This window comes from Aquila chrysaetos, chromosome 2, assembly GCF_900496995.4.
Source record: "Aquila chrysaetos chrysaetos chromosome 2, bAquChr1.4, whole genome shotgun sequence".
Taxonomy (NCBI): domain Eukaryota; kingdom Metazoa; phylum Chordata; class Aves; order Accipitriformes; family Accipitridae; genus Aquila; species Aquila chrysaetos.
This window is the reverse complement of record NC_044005.1, coordinates 3099029-3122693: the sequence shown is the minus strand read 5'-3', so window position 1 is coordinate 3122693 and position 23665 is coordinate 3099029. Positions and strand designations below refer to the sequence as shown.

Here is a 23665-nt window from a genome sequence, read left to right as displayed (position 1 = left end):
AGTACAAGCAAGACTGATTCACTGCTGGCCATATTTGATGGACATTTTATGGCAGGTAAAACTGAAGCTGGAGAGACGCCGGACTACTGGAGATGCAGTGCAACCTGTGGCAGAGCCTACAAGGAAAGATGAGGGGGCAGAAGTATTGTGAGCTACATCACCTGTAGGGCAACAAAATAATACCGCGGGTAATTTTATTGGGTAACTCGTGTCACCTGCAGCAAGTGTGTTTGGTGTCCTTAGCGTTACCTTGCTTTTTGGTTGTGAAATTCGCTAAAGAACAACTGCGCCTTCACTCTGGTGGGCAGCACGGCACAAAAGGGTGCCGTTCCCGGGGTGGGCGAGGCGGCAGCCATCCCTTCTCCCAGGACGTCGGAAAACGGGAGGCACCGACACCGCCCGTCCTGAGCCCGGGGATGCCTCCCGCCTCCCGCGGGCACACGGCAAGGCCGCCGGGGGGGTCGGCAGCCGGTCCGCCCCCCCGAGTGGGGGTAACTCAGCCCCACGGTTGTCCCGGCGGAGCCCGGAGGGGCGCGGGGTGCGGGAGAAGGGAGGCCGTCCCGGAGCCTCCGCCCGCCCCGGGGCCGGACCAGGGCGGCGGGGGCGGCGCGGCGCCGTTTGGCGCCAACGGCCCGTCATGGAGCCGGAGCGGCTCCGGCGCCGTTTGGGCTCGGCGTTCCGGCTGCGCGGGCTCCTGCTGCGGGCGTGAGTAGCGCCGGGAGAGTGGCGGGGGGCACGGCCGAGCAGACCGACCGGGGAGGCTCGCCGGGTCAGGCTGGTCGGCCCGGGGACCCGGCTGGGCCCGGCAGCGGCCCCCGGTCCGGACACGCTCCGCCCGTGGGGGGGGGGGCCTCATACCTCCCTCACGGCCACCTCCCGCTTTCGCGGCGCGCCCCAGTGTCTCGCGTTGTGGGGATTTGGTCAGGGACAGGTCCGCGCTCCGCCGTTGCCTCCTCGGGGATGCGGTGATGCTTTTCCCTCCTCTTCCTCGCCCCGGCACTGAGGCCTTGAGAGTCTCTCCTCCAAAGCCCTGTTGTTTTGCCTGCCCTGCTGCTGTGGGCCTCTTCCATCCCTCTCCACCCATGACCCGACCCACTGCAGCGCCCGCCGTGGGTTTAGGTAGCACCAAAAGCTGCCCTTGGCGTCCCCTTGGTACCCTCCCTGATGGTGGTGCTGGATGTTTTGTTGGTTTTTTTTGTCCGCCGCTGTCCCTGACAACTCTGGGATCTCTTTCCCGAGTTGCACTTGCCAGTTCTGTGTTCAGCATCTCTTACTAGAGGAAGAAACGGTATTTCGAAAGGTACCTAATAACGTGTATTAGTTAGAGATTGCAAGGTCAAGGAAAAGTGATTTCTGCTTGCAGCGGAAGGTGTCATGATTTATAACAGTGCCTGGGGCTCTGTTGCTTGTATTTTTCCCTTCAAGATCATGCGTTAATATTAGTTCCATTTTGTTTTTGGCGTGGATGGGATGTGATTATTTTGGACAGTGTCCTGGCAATTTCATTAGTGAGGAGTGCAAGTTCAGAGCTCCCGACTCCCACAGTTAAATGAACTGAGACATTTTGAAGGTCAGGCAGTTAACCAAAATGCCAGTTTTGATTGGCTGACAGATGACATTAATAAGAAAATTGTTATCTTTAACTGCGAGACTGTAGTCTAAGGATGAGGGAAGAAGTGTATTTCTAATTCTCGTGTTATTTAGAATTAAAATAATTTCAATCTCAGAGATACTGATAAACTGGAGCAGGTCCTGCAGGGGGCTGTTAGGGTGGTCCTGGGACCATGGTGTGTAAGGGAAGCCGGAAGAGCTGGCTTTGCTCAGTCTGCAGAAAAGAGGGCGAAGATGGTCCAGCTGCCTAACAGGGGCTTAGTGAGACGGAGCCAGTGCACAGAGAAGGGGTGAGAGGCAGCAAGCACAGATTGCAACAGAAGAAATCCTGCTTGTCCAGTTCTAGTCCCCTCGGTTCAAGAGAGACATTGAAAAAATGGAGAGGCTGTATTGGAGGACCACCAAGATGGTCCAGCTCTGGGGTCTTGAGTACAGGAAAGACATAGACCTGTTGGAGCAGGTCCAGAGGAGGGCCAGAAAAATGATCAGAGGGATGGAACACTTCTCCTGTGAGGGCAGGCTGAGAGAGTTGGGGTTGTTCGGCCTGGAGAAGAGAATGCTCCAGGGAGATCTTATTGCAGCATTTCAGTACTTAAAGGGGGCTTGTGAGAAAGATCGGGACAGACTTTTTAGTAGGGCCTGTAGCGATAAAACAAGGGGTAATGGTTTTAAACTAAAAGAGGGTAGATTCAGACTAGCTATAAGGAAGAAATTTTTTACGCTGAGGGTGGTGAAACACTGGCCCAGGTTGCCCAGAGAGGTGGTAGATGCCCCATCCCTGGAAACGTTCAAGGTCAGATTGGATGGGGCTCTGAGCAACCTGGTCTCCTTGAAGATGTCCCTGCTCATGGCAGGGGGGTTGGACGAGATGGCCTTTAAAGGTCCCTTCCAACCCAAACTATTGTATGATTCTATGATTAGAGGCTTGGAGAACTTGATGTGGAAAAAATGTGAAGGAGTTGGGTTTATTGAGCCTCAAGAAGGGAAGACTCAAGAGGATCTAATCCCAGTCTTCTTAAAAGGTGGTTATAGAGAAGACAGAGGTACTTTCGTCTCAAGGATGCACAGTGACAGGGCAAGAGGCAACAGGCAGAAACTGAAAATAAAATTTTCACTGTAAGAACAATTTAACTTTGGAGTAGGTTGACTAGAGAAGTGGTGGAATCTCCCTCACTGGAAATACTCAAGACTTGGCTCAATGGGGCCCTGGATGGCATCATCTAAGTCCCTGCTTTCAGTAGACACTTGGACCAGATGGTCTCCAGAGGTCTCTTCTAATGTGGACTTTTCTATATTCCTATGAAAAAGTTGTTCACAAGGAGAGTAGGTAAGCACCAGGACAGGGCTGAGAGAGGTTGTGAGATCTCCATCCTTGGAGATGTTCAGAATTTGACTGAACAGCGCTGTGAGCCATGTGACTGGCCTGTGCTATTAGAGCAGAAAGCTGGACCAGGAGACCTTAGAGGTCCCTTCTGACATGAGTCTTTCTATGATTGTATGAAGATGAGGTTCTCTGTACCTCCTTCTTATCCTCAATGTTTTCAATCCTCATGATTTTTTTTTCTTTGACTTAAACTAGCAAAGTATTATGCAGTACTAATTATTTCTACTTTTTTAATCACAAGCCGTTTAGTGATTATGTTCACATCTGCCAAAATTGGCATAGTTTGTGTAAACTATATTCAATATTAATTGCTTTTTGAGTTGACTTTCTTCATTGGAATTAGGGATGCTCTAAAGTATCTTACTGAAGCTCTTCAGTCCATCAATGAAGTAGAACTTGACAATGTAATTGAAAATGTCGTTGATGCCGTCGAAAAACAGCCTTGTAAGTAAACAATTTATTTTTCTCAAGCTTGCTAAGTTTATTTTGTGCTTATAATGTTATTTCGACAAAGAATTACTGGCAGCATATACACTAAGGTGTCATTCTAGTCTACCGCATTGTTCAAGATAAATGTATTTGTTGACATTTTGTTTTTTTAAATACTGAAGTTTGTAATGTCAGCAAAAGATAGTATAATTTTGCCATTTAAAAAGTTGGCAGCCTGGTACCTCCTGACTTTTCCAAGAGTAGTGAAATTTTTCAATGCCAGTTACTAGAAGCACCTAGCAGAGTTTGTATGGACATCTTTGCATCTGAAACTGTAATTTTAAATATTGAAATAAACCAAAGAAATAATGAGAGATCAATTCATTTGTTATTCAGTAGACCAGGTCCAGAAAAGGGTTAGGGTTGTTGACAGCTATAATCTGAGGAGCCTAGCGGTGAGTGCAATGAGGAAACAGTTGCATTCCTTCGTTCAGAGATCACTGCCCTCGCATCCAAGTGGAATGGGAGATGCCAGTTGTCGTGGTTTAACCCCAGCCAGCAGCTAAGCACCACGCAGCCGCTCACTCACTCCCCCCCCACCCAGTGGGATGGGGGAGAAAATCGGGAAAAAGAAGCAGAACTCACGGGTTGAGATAAGAATGGTTTAATAGAACAGAAAAGAAGAAACGAATAATGATAATGATAACACTAATAAAATGACAACAGCAATAATGAAAGGATTGGAATGTACAAATGATGTGTAGTGCAATTGTTCACCACTCACCGACTGGCACCCAGCTAGTCCCCCGAGCCGTGATTCCCCGCCCCTACTTCCCAGTTCCTGTACTGGATGGGACATCACATGGTATGGAATACCCTGTTGGCCAGTTTGGGTCAGGTGCCCTGGCTGTGTCCTGTGCCAACTTCTTGTGCCCCTCCAGCTTTCTCGCTGGCTGGGCATGAGAAGCTGAAAAATCCTTGACATTAGTCTAAACACTACTAGCAGCAACTGAAAACATGAGTGTTATCAACATTCTTCACATACTGAACTCAAAACATAGCACCGTACCAGCTATTAGGAAGACAGTTAACTCTATCCCAGCTGAAACTAGGACACAGTGCACCAGTATAATGGTCCAGCATATTAACTTAAACCAACTGTGGATGGAGTTAACCATCACCTGGATGTTCTCTGAAGCAGCAAGGCAGATGCTGATGTTCTGTTAGGCCAACCTGATCTCATGATAGTAACACTGGGCAGAAGGTGCTGATAACAGTTGGGGCACTGTAGCACTGGAGAAGCTGTACCAGCTTGGCACTTGAAAGTACGTCAAATTCTATAAATTACTAAGTCCAAAAGTGCAATCCAGAAAACTCCTGGAAAATCCCATAAAAACATGAGACACTCAAAGAGCTGCGCTTTTGCTGGTAAAGTTCTCATGACCCATTTGGTTCTGAGCATGCCTAAAAATCCATCATCTTGGCAGGAGTATTTTGTCTGGGGACTGCTTCCTGCTTAATTGGGACAGTATGTCCTGAGGTACACAGATCTAGTGTCTCCGCTCCTGAGCGCCATGAAAGGCATGGGGTAGTAGCTCAAAATATACCTGACACAGTCTGACAGCACGAAACATAGGAGTTGTAGCACCTTTAGTTAAAGAATGTGACTGACAGAGGTGGCACTGATGCCTGACATATATGTGTGTTTACTGATCAGAGCTCAGGAGAACTAGGAAACTTGGGCTCGCTTCCACTTTTTGGCTGAGGAGATTCAAATCCATATAAATGTAATCTAAAATAAATACTAGGCCTTAGGTGAGTTCAGGAAACCTTCCCAGCCTATCTTATTTAATCGTAATTAAATCAAGAGTGGGCACCTGCTTGTTCTATAGTTTTGCTAGAGCACAGACTACAGAAGTTACGACTATATTCTTACACTAGTCATGGGATAACAGATCATAGCTGATCAAACAGGGAGTAAAAGCAGTTTGAAGAACAGGTCCTGATCTAGCATAAAGCCTGCTGATACAAATTAATGCATCCACATTTTTGAACAAATTTGAGTCTGTACAGGAAGCTCTAGGACCAATGTAGTCAGTATACTCACCAACGCTGGTCTTTGTCCAGGGCGTGATCTTGTGCTATGAATTACCATATTGTCCAGCTAATGCCTGTGAGTTGTTTGAGGTTAGGGGTAGAGATGCAATTCAGACATGCTGGTCTCTCTTGTGATTTCTGCTAGCTCCCTTAGTGCCCCTTTTGCTCTGCTATTCATCACTGTCTTACAGGAATTGTGATTTTAAGTCCCATTCCCTGATTAGGGAACTCAAGGGCAGGTTTTCATGTACTGGTTTCTGTTCCAGGAACCCAGCAGTTAGGCTTGGCAATGCTGACCAAGGCCTTTTGTGAATCTGCATTGATTGGTCTTCCCTTCAAATTCAGCAAAACATTAGCATTTAGAAATATTTTTAAATTTCAGTTATCAGTTTAAATCCATGAAGACAACAATGTGCCTATCTCCAAAATTGTGTTAAACTGTTTGAATGCTTATTTATGACAGCAATCTGTGTGATAATGTTCTGGAACAAAATTAACCTCCAGAATGTGAAAGCTCAGATCTAACGCATTTGTAGTATATTTGGCAGCTTTGCATAAACTATAATTGTCTTGTTCTCCATGTTTAGTGAATTAATGGTGGGCACAGTATGTGTGTGGGTTATTTTTTCACTAGAGATGTATCCTTCTGGTAAGAATATTAAGTGATCCATTTGTAAAAAGAAAACAGTGTGTGTCATTAGCTTACTGAAAATATGCTTATTTGTGTGATACATTCCTCTGAGAAGACTGAACCATTTTTTGTAAAATATTTGAGACCTACTTACTTACTTTCTTACTACTTTCCATAGGCTGCAGTTTTAATCCTTTGAAATTTTCTTTTCAGTGTCATCTAATATGATCGAACAATCCACAGTGGAAGCAGCTGTCCAAGAATGTAGCCAGGCATCAGATGAAACTATGTACGGTAACATTATTTTTTTATTTGAGGTTTATGGGAGTTTGTATGCATTCCCTTATTTCTTCTTGGGAAAATAAATGTCAGGCATTTTCTGCAGTGCTACACATGCAGTAATTGCTTTGTGTGTTTGTCTTTCTGGTACTGTCTTTGAAAGTTATTAATGTTCCTTCTTAGAAAATTTGTTCTCATGGATAGGCCTCCAGGGGATTCTAAATATAATGCTGACATTCTGGAATTAAAATGCTATGGTTATGTGTTACATGTGATACAGGTTGAATATTAACCAATAAAATAAACCAACAGTTACAACGCAGAGAGAACTTGTTATTTCTGTTTGTGTCTTTATTTCCTTTTCTCTAGATCAAAATTATCTAAGGTTATTTTTGTGCCTTTCATAAGATACTTATTTTCTGAAAGCTTGGAAAAGTTTTCCTCCATGGTGCTTGTTTCTGCTGTTTTTGTATAGCAGGGCTGCTTTTTGAAAACCGTGATTGATTTTCACTCTTTGATAACAAAGCGGAGAGCAATTACTTGAGTTTCTGAGAACTTTTATTTGTGATTGTGATGAATGTGTTTCCTTTAGTGTTTCTGTTGTGTATTGACATTGTAATGCAAAGCATGAAAATAAATGGTTTGCTAGGCATGTCAATTAGATACTGTGATCCCACAGTTTCTCAATATGAAGCAAATTTGGTTTTTACTTTTCTCCTTGTTGTTGGAACCTTTATGATGCAGACGGTTTGAGTGTGACTTTTCTTTGTGTCACTTTATATACTTGTCGTCTTCGTTCCAGAAGTGAAGAGAAATCTGTATGCACAGATTCTCAGTGCAGAGTGTGAAGGAAAAAGCTCTACAGATCACAGGGCCAGCCTGTACAACTCTCTTGAATTATGTTGCAGAAAGCTTGAAGGCAAAGTTTTGTAATAAATGCACTCTGGAGCCTAAGACATCAGTGTCTGATAGGCAATGATGGTTGTCCTGTGCTTGTAAGCCTTACTGAAGGTTCATGGGATAATTTTATCCACTCTGATGAATTTGATCCACTTACAGTAAGAGGGAGATGAGAGGCGTCAGAGAAGAGAGCCGAACCAGTAAATATAATGGGATCAACTCGATTAATGGTCTGAAGAGTTGTGCATGTCTATTGTTTAAACCTATTCACATTAACCATGCCAAGGCTGTTCTGTTGTCAAAAAAGATAGCAGAGGATGGTAAGGGAAGGAGATGTATCCCTCTCTCATTTCTAAATGAACTTCTGAAGAGTTTCCTTTTTTGAATTAGAAGATGCAGTAGTATCCAATAAGTAGAGTGATGCGGGAGAAATGGTGATAACACAGGGTGACAGTGAACAAAACAAATATGACTTTATGCAACATGTTTTGTTACTGTTTGTTTCATCCATTTCAGATAATGTTGTAAATGTATTCTTATTTCAGAGAAAATGTTTTCAACATTATTGGAGCCTTTGATATTCCACGTTATATTTATAATTCAGAAAGGAAGAAGTTTCTACCGTAAGTCTTGCATATTTTAAGTTTCAACTATTTCTTGTTTTAGGAAAAAAGCCTCTATTTCTATATGGTTAAAAGTCTGTTTTCTAATCTTTCGGTCTTGGGTCTGCTCATCTCAAGCCTGAGTAAGAAAGTGAGACAATTTGGTTTCTTAGTCTCTAAAGAGCTAGTCAGACTCTGTGATAAATGCTGGCTCGTAAATAAATGTGCCATTGGGTTTTTCCTAGTCCAGCAGGATGAAGCTGAAATGGCGACCTGTATCTCCTGTGGCAGTGTACTCTGTGCTGCCTATCATGTTACTGGCTCTGAAACTTCGGTGTTTATCAGATAGTAAAATGTCCAAACACGTTTATGCCATCTAATGAATAAAAGAGACAGTAAGGCTAAGGGCATACATCACTAAATGTAGTCTGTTTTTTTTTTTTTCCACATTTGGCTGTTTAATGGTTTTTAAATAAATGTGGTCTGTCACCTGCCTTTATTTCTCAGACTGTAGCTTGCAACTCCCTGAAGACCTGGGGGATTTCTAAGGAGAGCTAGGAAAGCTAAAAAAGAAAAATTAGGAGCAACTGGTGATTCTGGAGGTTGGAGAAAGGAAGAAGTAATTGGAAGAATTGGTTGTAAATATTTTGCTAGCTAAAGAATTTACCTTTAATAGCAGGCAGCCCAGACTGATGAGCCAAAAAGAAGCTGTGCTTTTAAAAAGCTTGAAGTGGTGTTAGCTGAGGAATGGATGGTGGTGCTCATTGTGAGGGGTTGCAGCGCCCTTCATGCAATGTGCAATTCACATTCTAGCCTTGGTCCATGATTCTGCCAGTCCAGCAAAAGCAATCTGTGTGTTTGCAGTAACAGTTTTATTCCAGTGCCACTTTCTAGCTTTCCAGGCTATGGGAAGCAGAGAACTCCATGAAGACAATCTGCTAACCAAGAGGAAGAAAATAGTTTTGTTTGTGGCCACTTAAAAGACATAACTGCTTTTTTAAAAACTGATTTCTGCAGAGTCCTGTTCAGGTGGAAAGATAAATCTCAAGGCCTGTGAGTTAGAGGGAAATTAAATTGATGTAGCCTTCAAAATGCAGAAACACAGGATCCCTAGCAGTAATCTTCCTCATTGAGTAAATAAATTGGGCAGTAGCGTTATAGCTTTTGCAGCACCCTACAACTTTTAGATCAATAAGTCATTTTTGTGTGTGGAATGTACCTTTTTTAATCTTGGTTGTGTTAAACTTCTTGCAGACTATCAATGACCAACTTTCCTGTACCAAATTTATTTGGAACTGCCAGAGATAAAGCAGAGTTGTTTCGTGAACGCTACTCCATCTTACAACAGGTCAGAAAAAGTTTTGCTTTGTTTAACAAAATACACAAACAAAATGCTGTTTTTTATATTCTTACATGTACGACAGTGCTTCGTGTTGAGGTGCTTTTGTGAGCCACAGTTTAAATCTGAGTAAGAACAGGGTCTGTACTAAGGTTTATGAGTCTTCTGTCACCATACAGCATGATGGATTCATGTGTTTTTGCATTTTAGCATCATGTCATAAGAGGGGATTATGTATTTTTACATGTGTTGTGCTCTTCTCCCTCCTGTAGTCTGGCTCTGTGCTACGTTTGATTAGCACGTCATCGTATGTAGTGCTTGTTGAGATAGTGCAAACCCAAAGCCCTGGGAAGCTCTCATTCAGGCTCCCCTTGAAGCACAGAAGTTCGCTTCTGGTTTAGTTCATTTATTCATCGTCCAGTTTAAAAAATGTCCAGGGAGAGTCAGCCAACCTGTCATCTCTTGGTGGCACATGCATCTTGTCTTGTGTTGTGAGCAACTTCAAACAGGATTCCCCAACATGACTTGCTCTGCACCACTGTGACAGTAACTGCAGGTACTGACAGCAGCTGTAGGTAGTGGCTCTGGACCAGGCTGTGCACACAGCCAGAAAGAGTCAGCCCCTCAGCACTTGCTGTCTGATTATCCCTCAGAACAGGGCCACAACCCTGTTCTCTCTTTTATTCCACTCACCCCACAAGTTGGGATCCAACCCCATGTCACCTGCCTGCTTACTCACTGCTGCACTCTGCCCTGCCTCTGTTGTGCAGCCCAGCGGGAGCAGTGATGGGATGGGGAGTGAGGTGCTGATCAGATGACTTGGCAGTTGTTTTTCAGGTGTCTGCACTAACTGCAGTGGGCTGATCCGCAGCACAGATCCCGCTCGGTGCCGGCAGGTACTGTGCAGACCTAACTGCCTGTGCGCAACCCTGCCTGCAAGTGTGAGCAAACTGCCTGGACACAGGCAGTGAGCACAGCTTTTTGTCCGTGCTGCCCTGTAGGCAGCAGGGAGGCACCCATCTGAACTGTGTGAACTGCTCGTTGTTTGGACTGTGTGGTAGTTGCATGCACAGGGTCAGACACCCCAGAGCAGCAACAACTCTGTCTACCAGGTAATTTGCTGCCACTTAGAGTATGTGTACTGCAATTTGGGAACCTCTGGCCTGGAAGACCAGTTAACCATTAACTGAAGAAGCTTTAGTTCATACAAACAGTGACCAGGATTAGTGAAACCTGCTGGAATTGGCACACTCACACAAAACAGTTGGTTTCTGCAAACAGCAGCTGGAGGCGTCCATAGGGTATATATCCTGAAGCCTCTTTTCCCTAGACTGTATTGTGCTATTGCACCTCTTTGCCTGATGGTTTCACACAGACTCTCTGTTGTACAGGTTTTGTGTTTGGTTGTTGTATGTATTCCTTTCCGACCTCCAGGAAAGTGAAGGTTCGGGTCACTAAGTGGGTGAGGGCTGCTGATAGGAATTACTGTGTGTGTTACATGGGCTTGTAGCAATGGGTTCGTTCCAAGGGGAGGCTTTCAGACTGCATGAAAAACAGTGAAAGAAGTGAAAATTTCTAAAATGCATTTTTGTCATGCTCTCTGCAGTTTATCTGTTAGCGTACCTTGCTTCTGTTATTAAAAAAAAAAAAGCAAGCTTACTTTTAAGAGGCCCTGCTCTGAAGAGAAACCTGCTCTTTTCCACATAGTTAGCATTTAATACAGTTTACTTTCCCTTGCTCTCTCACCCCTTCCTTCCAGGTAGTCAGCAATAACTTCTTTTAGAAGCATTATAGATGCTTTGATGTTACTTTTTTGGACTTAGTTTTATTGTCCAGTATTATTGATCATCTGTTTCTTAGAATCGAATTCTTGTCAAAAGAACTGATTATGCTCAACAAATTAAATGTTGCTGAATAAAATAGAATAAGAAAACTTTAAAAAGTATTTTGTACAGTGGTTGTAATGAAGTGGCTTTTTGACAGTGCTCATTTATTTTTAAACTGGATTACTTCAATTTTGGTTTCTGCAGAGGACTCATAGACATGAGTTGTTTACGCCTTCAGCAGTCGTTGCTCATCCTGATGACGGTAGGAGCAAATTCCAGGTAAAAAATCTTTTTTTTTTTCTTGAAAAGGGAACTGTACTTGTGTTACTCTTTAATGCGGTAGTAGTTCTCCAGTGACATCTTAGTTTTACGTCCAATATGGGTAATCAATGGAAATGAGTTATTTTTGATCATTTTTAGCCTCTGTGTCAAAAACGCAGTTATTTGGCTTAGATCAGCATGATGACCAAACCACTGAAAAGCAGCTATGAAGTGCAAGAGAAACATGGCTTCCTGAGGTGGAAGGGCACTAGCTGTTCAGCTTATTACACTTTGCTTCCCTCTGCTTGGGGACATCTTCCCTGCTTCTTTCTTTCATAAGCACTAAATTCGCAAACGTGCAGTTGAGTAAGGTCATAACTTTAGTCTGTTCTGTTCCTGTCTCAGCTTTCTCATATTAAGTGCTCTCGCTATATTATATAGTTTTTAAAAAAGATGAATGTGTATGTGGGTGTCACTGGGTACCAAATAACAGCTTTTGCTTTGCTCAACTTCCCTGCTTCTCCCTGTTCAGAGCATGCCATCATGTAGAAAAAAGCAACTGACCATAGCTGAGTCGAGCCTGCATCTCCATCCAGGCTTTATAGGCATCTTTCTCCCTTGACTGCTTCCTATCCTCCCTGTCAGCAGTGGCAAATGCATTGCTTATGCTGGTGTCATAGGAGGATTGTCTCTCTTAACTGCAGCTTGACAGACCAAAAAAAGTTTGTCCAGAAACCGCAGACAGCATGCTACGCAATGTCACCTGTATTACTCTGGAGCGTTCTTTGTCATCCATTTAAGGTTCTTCCATAGAAGTAATTAGTGTTACTGTATGGGTGCACGCTGGCCCTGTGGTTCAGATTGGATCCTGCTGAGGATCCAATTACTACAATTGACATTCTTAGGCAAGAACAGAAATTGTCACTTGCTCTTTTCAGTTTTAATCCAGTTGTAAGCAAAATAATTACAATAAATGTTTACTTGCTAAGCAGTTCTTTATGCTAGCAGCCATTATTGGAAATCTTTTCCTAAACTGTGCTACATTTGACATTCAGAAATGTGTCCCTGTTTTTTCTAATGAGCCTGTATTCTCTCATATCTCATTTGGGTATTTATGTAAAAAATTGTGCTGTGTGGTGCTTTGTCTTGCTTGCTTAAGAATAGATGCATGGAGAGTTTGATTTAATTCTTATTTGATTCTTTGCCTTTGCTTCCAGCTTAGAACAATAGAAACTCTGTTGGGCAATACAGCTAAAGTGGGAGAAGTGATTGTGCTTGGGATGATAACTCAGCTAAAGGAGGTAGGTTGCTTTTTATTGTGGAGCATCTAGGTCAACATTCATTCAGTGTTATAATGTATTAGAAAATGAGAAGACTTAAATATCTCACCACTTTATCCTGTCATATAAGTCAGCGGCAGAACTCCCATCAACGTCAGTGGTGCAAGATCCATTCCCTAAGAAGAGACTTTTCCACAAGCAGTCGGTGCTAGTGTGTGAGGGAAAATGTCTTTGTCTTCTTGCTGCAGAATTTTGTAATGCTTTATGTCAGCAACCAGAACCAGTTCCATTTTGTAGGCATGCCTCTTCTTGAAATGCTGGAGCTTCCAATGACTGTGTTTGGACTTGCCATTGCATTGGACTGTGATTGTAGGGAAGGGGTGCGCCAGCAATCTAAACTGAAGGAGCTCAAAGGGAAGATGCTAAGATACACTTAATATAAACTACATTGTGTTCCATTCTGCCAGTGTGTTCTAAGTTTACAATGTTAAAACCTGCTAAATTATTTCTAAATGCTGACTGATAGATGCTTCTGATTGAAGTGCTTGTGTGTTTGGGTATATTTTGCTTTATTAATTAATCCTGTTTTTTAGGGGAAGTTTTTCCTAGAAGACCCTACAGGAGTTGTCCAGCTAGACCTTAGTAAAGCCATATCCTTTTTCTGTGATGTAAGAGTTAAGGAAATTTCCTATAGAACTGGAGGATTTTAAATTGAATAGTAAATCGACACTGGCCATTAAAAATTACGTATTGAGAATTGCAGCTCTGTCTTTTTCCTTCTTTTCAAATTACTTGGTTGCTGCAGCTCAGCGCCCTTTCACAGAGACTGTTAGGACAAGGTTAGTATTCATCCTAGTGGAAGCAGAGCGTGTTCCCGTTTGCGGGCTGTTTATGAACTTACCTGCTCAGCTCACACTGCCAGGTGATTGCCTGGCTCTGAAGGCAGCCTATGAACTTTCAGTAGTGTCCAAATGTATTACACCAGCTGGAAAGCAAACTTTGGCTAAGGAACTAGTTTAAAAGTCCTGATCTAAGAAAAATATATTTCTTAACCTTTCTGCACCAGTTCCACAGTGGTTTATATACTGAATCATGCTTTGTTTTGGCAGAAGGTAAAGCAGACTCTTTTTCTTAGCTTGTAATAAGTTATTCTGTTAATGGCTGTTGCTGCAGTTACATGTCTGCCAGATGTGGCTGAACAGGCAAGTCTCATGTTGATGAGGCTTGGCCACAAGATGAGTTTGTGACTGAGATTTTTGGCCATAAGCCTTTCCTGTTACCTCATGGGCTCTAGAGGCAGAGAACGGAGCTCTGCGAAATTTGTGGTTTTAAGTGATGTCGGTGGGATGTGAGCATCTGTAGCAGCTTTGAGGATTGTCCTTAGTTAGCCTGGCTCCAACATGCTTGAAGGAGATATGACTAGATTAGGAAGACAGACTAGAATAACCAAACAGTATGATTTAACAATCTGAAAATGCTGCTTTCTGTTGGCAAAGCTTTGGTCCTTCAGAGGCTTTAATGAGTCTTCTTATTAAGGTGATGTAAGGGCTTGCAGTTTTGGAGCCTTGTTTTAGCAAAATAATGGATGTTACTGTTTGTAGAGCATTACTCTGTGCAATATACATAGTCCCAGTCTCTTTTCTAATAACATGTTTTATGTTTAAAATTTATGAAGTAAATAGAAGTTAGGAGCACAAATGATAGGATAAGACCCTAATACTTCTGTTCCTCTAACAGGTGGGACAGTTGTCGAGAAAGGGTGCAATTTGATGGAGACTTTTCTGAGGCAGGGCCAGCAAAAATTATTCCTGTTCCCCTACATTCTTACTCGGTTGGGTTGAGAAGGTTGTTTATGTGGCTGTGCAGCAAATCCATTCAAAGAAGTGTTTGGGGTAAAAAAATAGTTGGTTTCTTGCTCAGCCTGTTTTTCAGCCAGATAGTTCCCTGGTCTGGTTCACCACTAGACAGCACAGGGACTGGTGCTATCACAAGAGAGGGATTGATGGAGGCTGGGACTAGCTATGCAGCACAGCTGCCAACTGTCTGACTAATGTCTAGGACGTGATGTTGTTAGAAAAACTAAAGGTTATTTTGTTGTTCAAAAATCTCTTAGGTTGGTATGAAGATGAAGTTTTTCATGTGAATGCTTTTGGATTTCCGCCTACTGAGCCTTCTGCTACCACTAGGTATAAAACTGACTTTCGGCAGCCTCACTCCATATTTTGTTAGAGGTTTCTAAGTAAGCGCATTATTATTTTAGAACTTCTGTGACATTAAAGTATGCTATTCTTCCTCCTCCACAAATGCTTCAAAATAAATACAATTTTAAGGAAGCAATTCTGGGACTTGCTGGTCTACTTGGACCAGTACTAAAGCCTGTAGTGTTAGCAGAAAAACCCTTCCAAAGGCCGTTGGGTTCTGCATATTAACAGCAATTGGGATCTAAGCCCTTCTCAATTGCAAAACTAGATAACTATTACATGGGAGTAAGAAATTACTTGTTGCTCAAAGAATGGATGTGGGAAAGAGCCCAGGATAAATATTTCTCTGAGATGATCTGCTAGGTTATGGCAGGGCAGCACCCCTGCTTTATGTCTAGGTGGCTGCCATTTCTCTTCCTTGGTTTCTCCATGAAGTACTAAATTATTATTGATCCCATCTGAGGTACCTATCATAATAATAATAATTAAAATGTTTTAAGTGAGTCATAATCAAAACTACTAATGATTTGGGAAAAAAAACAGAACTAACTTGAATATTTTAATGATGTAGAGCCTTCTATGGGAATGTAAACTTCTTTGGAGGGCCTTCTTCAGCTTCAGTAAAGGCTTCTGCAAAACTAAAGGAGCTGGAGGATGAAAATGAAGATGCCATGTTTGTATTCCTTTCTGATGTATGGCTGGACCAAGCGGAAGTACTGGAAAAGCTTCACACAATGTTTTCAGGTAGGTGAGAACTGCTTTAACTCTGAGCCTTGTTTTAGAGAATTTTTACCATTTTCCTTAGCCCTTAGCAGCCTTGATGGGTGGAGCTGACGAGTGCAGCAAGGCAGTCTGATGCCTAGCTGGTCCTTGGTTCCCAGCTGTGGCTGTGTCCCCAGCTTGACATGGGCTAGGAATTCTGACCCCATGGTGAGCTAATTCAGGGAATACCTCAGCAGAAGACTAATTGCCTTTGTTGGAGAATTAGTTTTATGCTGGTTTAGCTTTGTGAACTCTTCATCATGTGGCTGCTCACGTGAGCATCCCTGACAGTCAGAGGAAGCTAGACAGTGTACAACTGACAGCAAGACAGCGGTTTGTGTGCCTTTTTTCAAAAGTATACTTTTAAGTGAAAAAGTCAGGCAACAATTTTAAAGAGTTCTGTTATTACTGTATTGTGTGTTTTTGATGAACTTCCATTTTGAGAAAGCTAGAATAAGCCCAACTATTGCATTTTTTTGTGGGATCCCACTGAACCCATGCCCAAAGCCAGTGAAGTGTCGCTCTAATTTTGGTGACAGCTATTTGCATTTCATGGTTGCTGTTATATTTATTTTGGATCTTTCTCTAACAGTTTTAAAAATTGGATTGTATTATATTTTTGCAAGCTGACACTTACTTTTCATAAATCACTTAGTATTAACACTGTTTGGACAGTAGCCATTTTATGTGCTGTGACAAGAATGTTTCCCTTGCTTGTGAAAGTTCTTCCTAGGCTTAGTTTAAGGAAAACTTCTTACTTCACTGGAGATCAGCAGTCCCTCGAATGCTTTCTGGTTCTACCAATGAAAAAATGTCAGTTACTCTTAAAATATGAACTGTTTCTTCCACGCATCATTACATTAGTAATGTTGACAACATTTGGATAGCAAGCATCTGCGAGATCTGTGAATTGCTTCTTTGTATTCCAGAGCAGTTTTGGAACAGCTTGTCCTGTCTGTCTTGGGTAGAATGGAAGTGTGAGAAGGTGGCTGCTTTAAAAATAAGCAACATAAAATTAAGGGTGGGAAACTGCTACTCACCTAAAGAAAATTAGACGCAAATTACCACACTCATCCAGAAGTTACGAAACCAGTTCCCCATCTTGATCAAAGTTGGCAAGATCCTGAAGCAAACTGAACTTGACCTAAGATTGCATATGCTGAAGTAATAAAAGGACTTTGGTCAGTGAGTTTAATATACTGAACTCAACTGGCAAAGATACATACATTGCATTTACTATTTTGAGACTTTTTTTAATAGGCAAGTAATAAGCTTCATAATTATAAACTAAAAATAATAGCTGAGTGGAATAGGAAGGAAAAAACATCGATGAGCCATTTCTCTGGTATAAACAATTCTGTCCTATTTACCAACTGGATTGAAAAATAGTGAAGTAAATCCAAGTCTGGTACTGCATGTTAGGGAAATAGAGAGTAACCTGGAACGTGAGATGAATGCCTGAGTAGATGTTTTTGTTTTTATTTTTATTTTAGGGATGGGAATCGGGTTTCTTTTTTCACTCTTTGCTATAAAGCATGTGTTTCTGTGTGATTAGTGATATTGTGAGGATTCATCAGATTCTTAAAATGCTCAGGCAATTCCTGTTACTGTTGCTTTATAATGCCAAAGAGCAAATTAAATGTTGGTAGAGCCCTTGAATTGGAATGATGCATGGAGGTTAATAGTAATCCATTGGTACCTACTCACTATTTTTCTCTTTAAGGAAAGAGTGCGTTTTAAAATTGTATTATTTATTATAATTGTACTTTGTGTAATTATATGACTGGGGCAGTAGTTAGTTGGATATGCACGAACAGTGGTGTTGGAACTGGGCCTGTAAATAACAGAGGGCTTCCTTGAAGTGACATGTGTACATTGCCGTCATCCTTTTTAAGCTAACAAAAGCCCGTATCAAGAAAATAGTTCAGGTGTATTAATAGCAGCAGAGCTTGAAGTGCTGTTTCGGTTTCTGACTTTCATGGAACGGAGGGGAGACTGAATGCTGAAAGATACTGAAGTGAATGGATATACTCACAGATAACTCTCTTTTCCCAGGTTATTCCTCTGCACCTCCAACCTGCTTTTTCTTTTGTGGAAACTTTTCATCTGCACCTTATGGAAAAAATCAAATTCAGTCACTGAAAGGTAGGGAAGTCTTTGTATATAGTCAGACATGTACATTAAATTAAAATGATGATGGCAAAACAAATTAAGAGAGCAGGAAAGAAACCCCTATTTTCTAAGTGACGCATTTTTTAATGTACTGAAGTATAGAGGTGATTCATATAATGTGTGTTTATTGTCTAACCAGGTGTTGTATCATGGATTTTTTTTTTTCTTGACTCTAGGTTCTTTGAAGGCTCTTGCAGATATTATATGTGAATATCCCAGCATTCATAAAAGGTACCCAGCAAAGTGCTATGAAAAGGGACATTTGTTTATTTTGTGAAACCTTTGCTTTAATTACTTTAAGAAGCTAACAGATACCATGTTTTCTCATTATTGTGAGCCAGCTGTGATCAGATAGCAAGCTGGTCTTGTAACAGGCCTGTAAGTTTGTTTTGGGAGGAGTGTAAGGTTTTGATTTTATCTAAAATAGCTTGATTGTGGAAGCTGCTATTGAGTGAGCAAAGGTGAGACTGCCTCTCCCTGGAACGTTTTTCACATGAATTAAAGATGGCCTGTGATTCCCCGAAAGTGCTATTTGGGTGAGCCCTTTTCTCCCGCAATTCCCTTGAAATCAGCAGGGTTCTGCCCGAGCAGTGCTGCTTTATAAACTGACGTTGAAGTTTTGATGCTGGTACGAGCACCTACGGGCCTTCTGTACCAGCCCTGGCAAAAGTAATCTGAAACACTGACTGCTGCCTACATGGAGGCATCTCATTTCTATCTTTTCCATTCTTGCATACATGGTTCTCCACGGCCGCTAGTTTGAGAACTAACCAAAGCAACGCAATCCTGCAAAGGAATCTTTTATTTATCCCTTCTTGTGTCCCTGCTCTGTGGGAGCCCCATTCCAGGCCTGGAGAACTAAATCCCTTCTACAGAGATTTGAATATACAAAGGAAAGTAAAATGGCCAGGTAGCCAGGCTTATCGTTTCTGGCTTCTGATCTTTGAATTTGTAACAGTAGCACCTAAGTAGACCTAGTTTCTAGAATGGGCCCCAAAAGCAGGAACGGCCACAGCCTGCGGCTCTTGAGCTCTGTGGGAGATGTAAGCAAGCGTATCTCCTGTACTGATCCTGTGTCCCAGTGGGCCTTTCTTGGTGTGCTGCTGCTGGATTGTCTGGGGTCCCTTTATTGGATCCTGGAGCCCGTTACCACTGGGTCCTGAGCCAGGCTGCACACCTGGTCTGTCTCCCTTCCCACAGTCAGTCCCCCTTGCACGGTGAACAGCTTTTAAGGTTTCCTCCACTTTAGTGAGGAATGAATATGTACCTTACACCTTAGCTGTGATTTATGTGGTTCTTAAGGTCAGAAAGAGCTGTCATCTCGGCCCCAGAACAGGTTATTTGCATGCATCTGTGGAGTAATGGCTGTATGTAACCAATGTTTAGATACTTCAAGGATCATTTTGTTTAAAAGTGATACGTTGAACTTTTTACAGTAGTCGATTTGTGTTTGTTCCTGGCCCTGAAGACCCTGGTCCTGGTTCTATTTTACCGAGGTCAGTTTGCTTTCCTTTCTCAAATTTTGGAATTTTGAATTAAATAGTTAAAGAAGGTAAGAGTCTTGGTTGATACATCTGTTGCTATTTATTTTAGGCCTCCTCTGGCTGAAAATATTACTCAGGAATTCAGACAGCTGGTGCCATTTTCAGTTTTCACCACAAATCCTTGCAGGTAACACTGTAACTTACTGCCATTTTTCATGTTGTTTTTTTTTTTCTGAATGAGTAATTTATGTGCAGATGTAATTTTCAAAAATTACAAATTTTGAAAAAATGTCTTAAATTTTTCAAATTCTTAGAATTCCTCACTTGCATTAATTGTAACTAGTTTTAAATACATTAATACATTAATAAATTAGTGATGAAAGGAAGTAGTGCTAAAAGTTTGATAGCAAGTATCAAAAGCATCATGTTTTTTCTGAATCTGGAGAGAATGAAGGGAAGATGGGAAAGTATTTTAATTGAAATGTGCTTTTTCATTTTGCTGTATTAGAGGGAGATCAACTTTAAAAGATAGGGAGCTGCATTATAGTTTCATCTCAATTTATTTAATTTTATTAATGTTTTCCATTTAGGATTCAATATTGCACCCAAGAAATAATTATCTTTCGTGAAGATTTGGTAAACAAAATGTGCAGAAACTGTGTCCGCTTCCCTAGCAGCAACATGGACATTCCCAACCATGTGAGTGAGTTGTGTTCAAGCACTTCTTGCTAAGATCTCCTTGATTTCTTTTTTAATCAGCGGGTCTGCATTTAGGGTGCTCTGATCCGCATCCTCACGACACCTTGCAAGAGTAACCAAGAGGGATTGTAAGAAAGATCTAAACGTTTAGTATTATTACCTTCATTTTCATCTTGACAGTAAGATAACTGAAACCGTGATACTGATTGATGGCATTGAGTCATTCTGACTGTCCCACTGCAGGTGCCCTTGAACGCAGAACTTCATAGCAGCTGACTCTTGGTGTACGTGCACCAGCGATGAATGTCGTACCAAGAAACATTGATTCCTAAAGGCAAAGTTTAATACAAATTACTTTTTTTTTTTTAGATGTGATCAATTAACCAGTGACATTTGCAGTAAAGCAGCATGTCACTTTTCCAAAAGGTCATCTGCTTCTTCTCCCTTCTCACTTTGACATCTTAATCCTGCTTTTGATACATCGCCACAGCACTCTGAGTTATGATTCTAGTTAATGAATGCACAGCAGGAGTTGATGGGACTTACTGATATAATTGAATGAGAATGATCCAGGCAGTACTGGTTCATTGCAGTGACGGATGGAGTCTGTTTCTATTTATTTTATAGGGTTTTTGTTTGTTTGTTTGATTCAGAAACTTCTTTTAGCTCTTTCTTCCTTTGTTCCATCATGACAGTGCTCAGTTTCTTTGTGAACACAGGGAAGCTATTGCGGATGCTGATGCACCTTGATTTTTGGTGTGCACATTTGCGTACATGTATGTGTATGCTGCAAGCCATCACTTCCCTGTACTCATACAGGGCTTTATCATGCTTGGAAAGGAAGGAATCATGAAAGAAATGCAGAATTATGTATTGCAACACTTTCTGCAGATAAGCGTATTGGGTTGCTTTTGCCTACTTCAGTTTTTCTCTGCCTTTTCTGCCTGTCATTAGTTTTTCAATTCAGCCATCAGTGTAAAAAGATGAATGAGAGAGGGAGATTTTGTTACTAACATTAGATTGAATTACTAGTGACTTTAGGCCTTGTACAGTATTAGTGGAATAACTGGGCCTATGCTTGGTACATCATTTTCTTTCAACAGCAGACCCTTTCACCAAGCTGCTGTAGTGATTTTGGCCCTTTGGGAAAAATGGAGCCTAATGGCAGCTACATGATTGGAGATAATAAAAGCTTTCAGGGGCTTCAGGAGAGAGTTTCAGGAACCAAAATACCCTGGCTGGAATTTGCCAGATGAAAAAGGGAATTTCAGGGGGCAGCTGGTGTCTGGAGCAGGGCAACTCCCAGAACAGCCAAAGGAGTTGAAATCATGTGAGAATCAAATTATTTCCTCAGTTCAGGGAAAAGACTGTGTCTAAGTGTGGGTCTTCTCGTTAACCGGTACTGTGAGGGAAGCCATGAGGAAAAAAAAAAAACCCACAAAATGAAAGTTATGGTAGCGTTTATACTTCCTGGGTTGGAGGAACAGGTAAGCAGATTCTCTCTGTTGGAGAGTCTGATGGATGAAATAGTTTTGACATCTTCAAATATTGGCTGATATGCTTTAGAAAGGACTTTGTGTATTAAAAAGAAAACACATCAAACAGCAGCTGACTGTTGTAGGGGAGTTGCTGCTTTACTCTAGAAATCATTAATAATCAGAGGGAGTGAGATACACAAAAAACATTTCCACGTTCAAAACTTCTTTATTAACAGGGCGTTAGCATCGGCAGGAATGAATTTGACTTGTAGAGAATGGTTCAAACTATTTATGTTTATCTTGCAGTTTGTAAAGACTATATTATCACAAGGACATCTGACGCCACTTCCGCTGTACGTTAGCCCAGTGTACTGGGCCTATGACTACTCCCTGAGGGTATATCCTCTGCCAGATATGCTCATCATTGCAGATAAATACGACCCATTCACCGTCACCAACACTGACTGCCTTTGCATAAATCCTGTAAGATTTTCTTATGCTTTACCAAAATAAGAAGGGGGTGCAGTCACATTCAAGTGTGTCTCTTACTATTTGTACAGTATTTTGCTTACACAAGTGTGGTGTATACATTTTTCTTTACAGGGTTCATTTCCTAGAAGTGGATTTTCGTTCAAGGTATTCTATCCCTCCAACAAGACAGTTGAAGACAGGTAAATATATTCACTTTCTCATTTAAAAGAAAGTATCTTTTTATTTGCTGACTTTCTGATTATCAGGAGGAACACAGAAGATCAATTATATAAACAGAGCGAATGTTCTAGCAGTTTAACGTAGACTTACGCTTCATACTTAGGCAGTGTAAGAAATCCAAATGCCTAGAACTAAAGTAATAAATTTAGACATTACAGTGAAAATAACAATGATGAGAAGCATGATCCAAAAGTTACAGGACAGATAGACTGTACTATATTATCCTCAGTAATTGAGACCCAGCTGGGAAGCAGATTCATTCATGCTTGTTACATAGGTTAATTACACTTAGGAACAATTCTTGGTTCATTTTGTGATCATCATCAAGCCCAGAAGCCACTTTCATACTTTGACTTCATGTATTTAAAATCTGTACTTATTCATTCCAATTGTGGTTTTCCAATAACTGGAAAAAAGGCCAGCTGCAACACCAAAAAGTATTAAAAAGTATCAAAGGTCTTACAACTGTGATGAAAATTTGCTTGTTTGAAATAATGATGGGGTAACCCAACGGGAAAAGTGGATACTTACCTTGTCTGATTCAGTTTCATGCCTTGTTGCAGAAGCTGTGTTTTTCTCAAATGGGAGTGTATAACAGCCCCCACCCTCCCAAGGGAATTGATAATAGATCAACCCATGTAATCTTTACTTGAATATAGAAAATATCATACCATGAGATGCTTTCGGTCTTCAAATAGTTTAAAACATTATCAGGTCTTTCGTAGATCAAGAAGTATAATAGTATTGTGAACTATCTTTAAAAAAAAAACCTAAATACTGGGGTTTTTTTGTATTTTCAGCAAGCTTCAGGGTCTCTGAATTTCTGCGAGACTGCAAAAAGGGAGCGAGCCTCTGTAAAGCGAACAGTAGCACTCATTTGAGATGGAGTGATTTTTATGATGTATTACAGACTGTTTATAATAAATGTCAAAGCCAAACACGGTGTATTTTGTACACAAATTCTTACAGGAATAGATACTGGTGTTAGTTTAGATAAAATTTAGAGTCACAGTGAAGATTAATTGGCAAAGCATAATAAAAGAAGGCAACTGGAGAAACCAAATGCATGTATATCAAACAGGAAATACCTATCTTTTAAAAAAAGAAGTTAAAGATAGGGAGAACTTTGTCTTTCACCGTGCTGAGTTGAAGTGATAGCTAGTTATCTACAGGAGATACTGGAAATGCGGGCTAGGGTTTTTCTTTGGACGGGAAGGGTCTAGAGAAGATTATGAGCTGTTCTTTACTGATGGCAGGATATAATCTGTTTGCGGATAGCGTTACGCAGGCAGGGTGAGGAGAGGTAAGAGGAACAAGGACGTGGTCCTTTGAAATTTCTGCAGGAGGCCAGGGGGAGGAAATCTTGCTGAAGGAGCAATCAGGAAGGTGGGAAAGAGTCAGGTCCCGGCAGCGCCGACTTCTGCATCAGCAGCTGGTTTGGCTTACAGCGGAGAGCAGCCTGTCGGCACGTGAACCCGGTCCCTTTTCGATGAAACTAAGCAAAAACCCGCTCCAGCCG

General features: G+C 41.6%; 1 protein-coding gene across 1 annotated transcript; it reads left to right on the top strand.

The window, feature by feature from the left end:
* The first annotated feature begins 574 nt into the window (after window positions 1-574).
* On the top strand, window positions 575-23084 carry POLE2 (DNA polymerase epsilon 2, accessory subunit). Its single transcript, XM_030041074.2, has 19 exons — window positions 575-705; window positions 3339-3439; window positions 6366-6441; window positions 7877-7954; window positions 9188-9281; window positions 11303-11377; window positions 12577-12660; window positions 13233-13289; window positions 13703-13751; window positions 14753-14825; window positions 15412-15584; window positions 17658-17747; window positions 17951-18005; window positions 19211-19270; window positions 19368-19445; window positions 19849-19957; window positions 21742-21918; window positions 22039-22106; window positions 22947-23084. Exons 1-19 carry the CDS (start codon window positions 638-640, stop codon window positions 22963-22965), a joined length of 1584 nt encoding a protein of 527 aa, XP_029896934.1. The 5' UTR covers window positions 575-637; the 3' UTR covers window positions 22966-23084.
* Window positions 23085-23665: the final 581 nt, after the last annotated feature.

Coding starts and splice junctions, on each gene's coding strand:
- POLE2 (XM_030041074.2), top strand. CDS start 638: ATGGAGCCGGAGCGGCTCCGGCGCCGTTTGGGCTCGGCGTTCCGGCTG. Junction 7,955..9,187: donor GAAAGGAAGAAGTTTCTACC/GTAAGTCTTGCA, acceptor AACTTCTTGCAG/ACTATCAATGACCAACTTTC. Junction 13,290..13,702: donor AGCTAGACCTTAGTAAAGCC/ATATCCTTTTTC, acceptor ACCTTTCTGCAC/CAGTTCCACAGTGGTTTATA.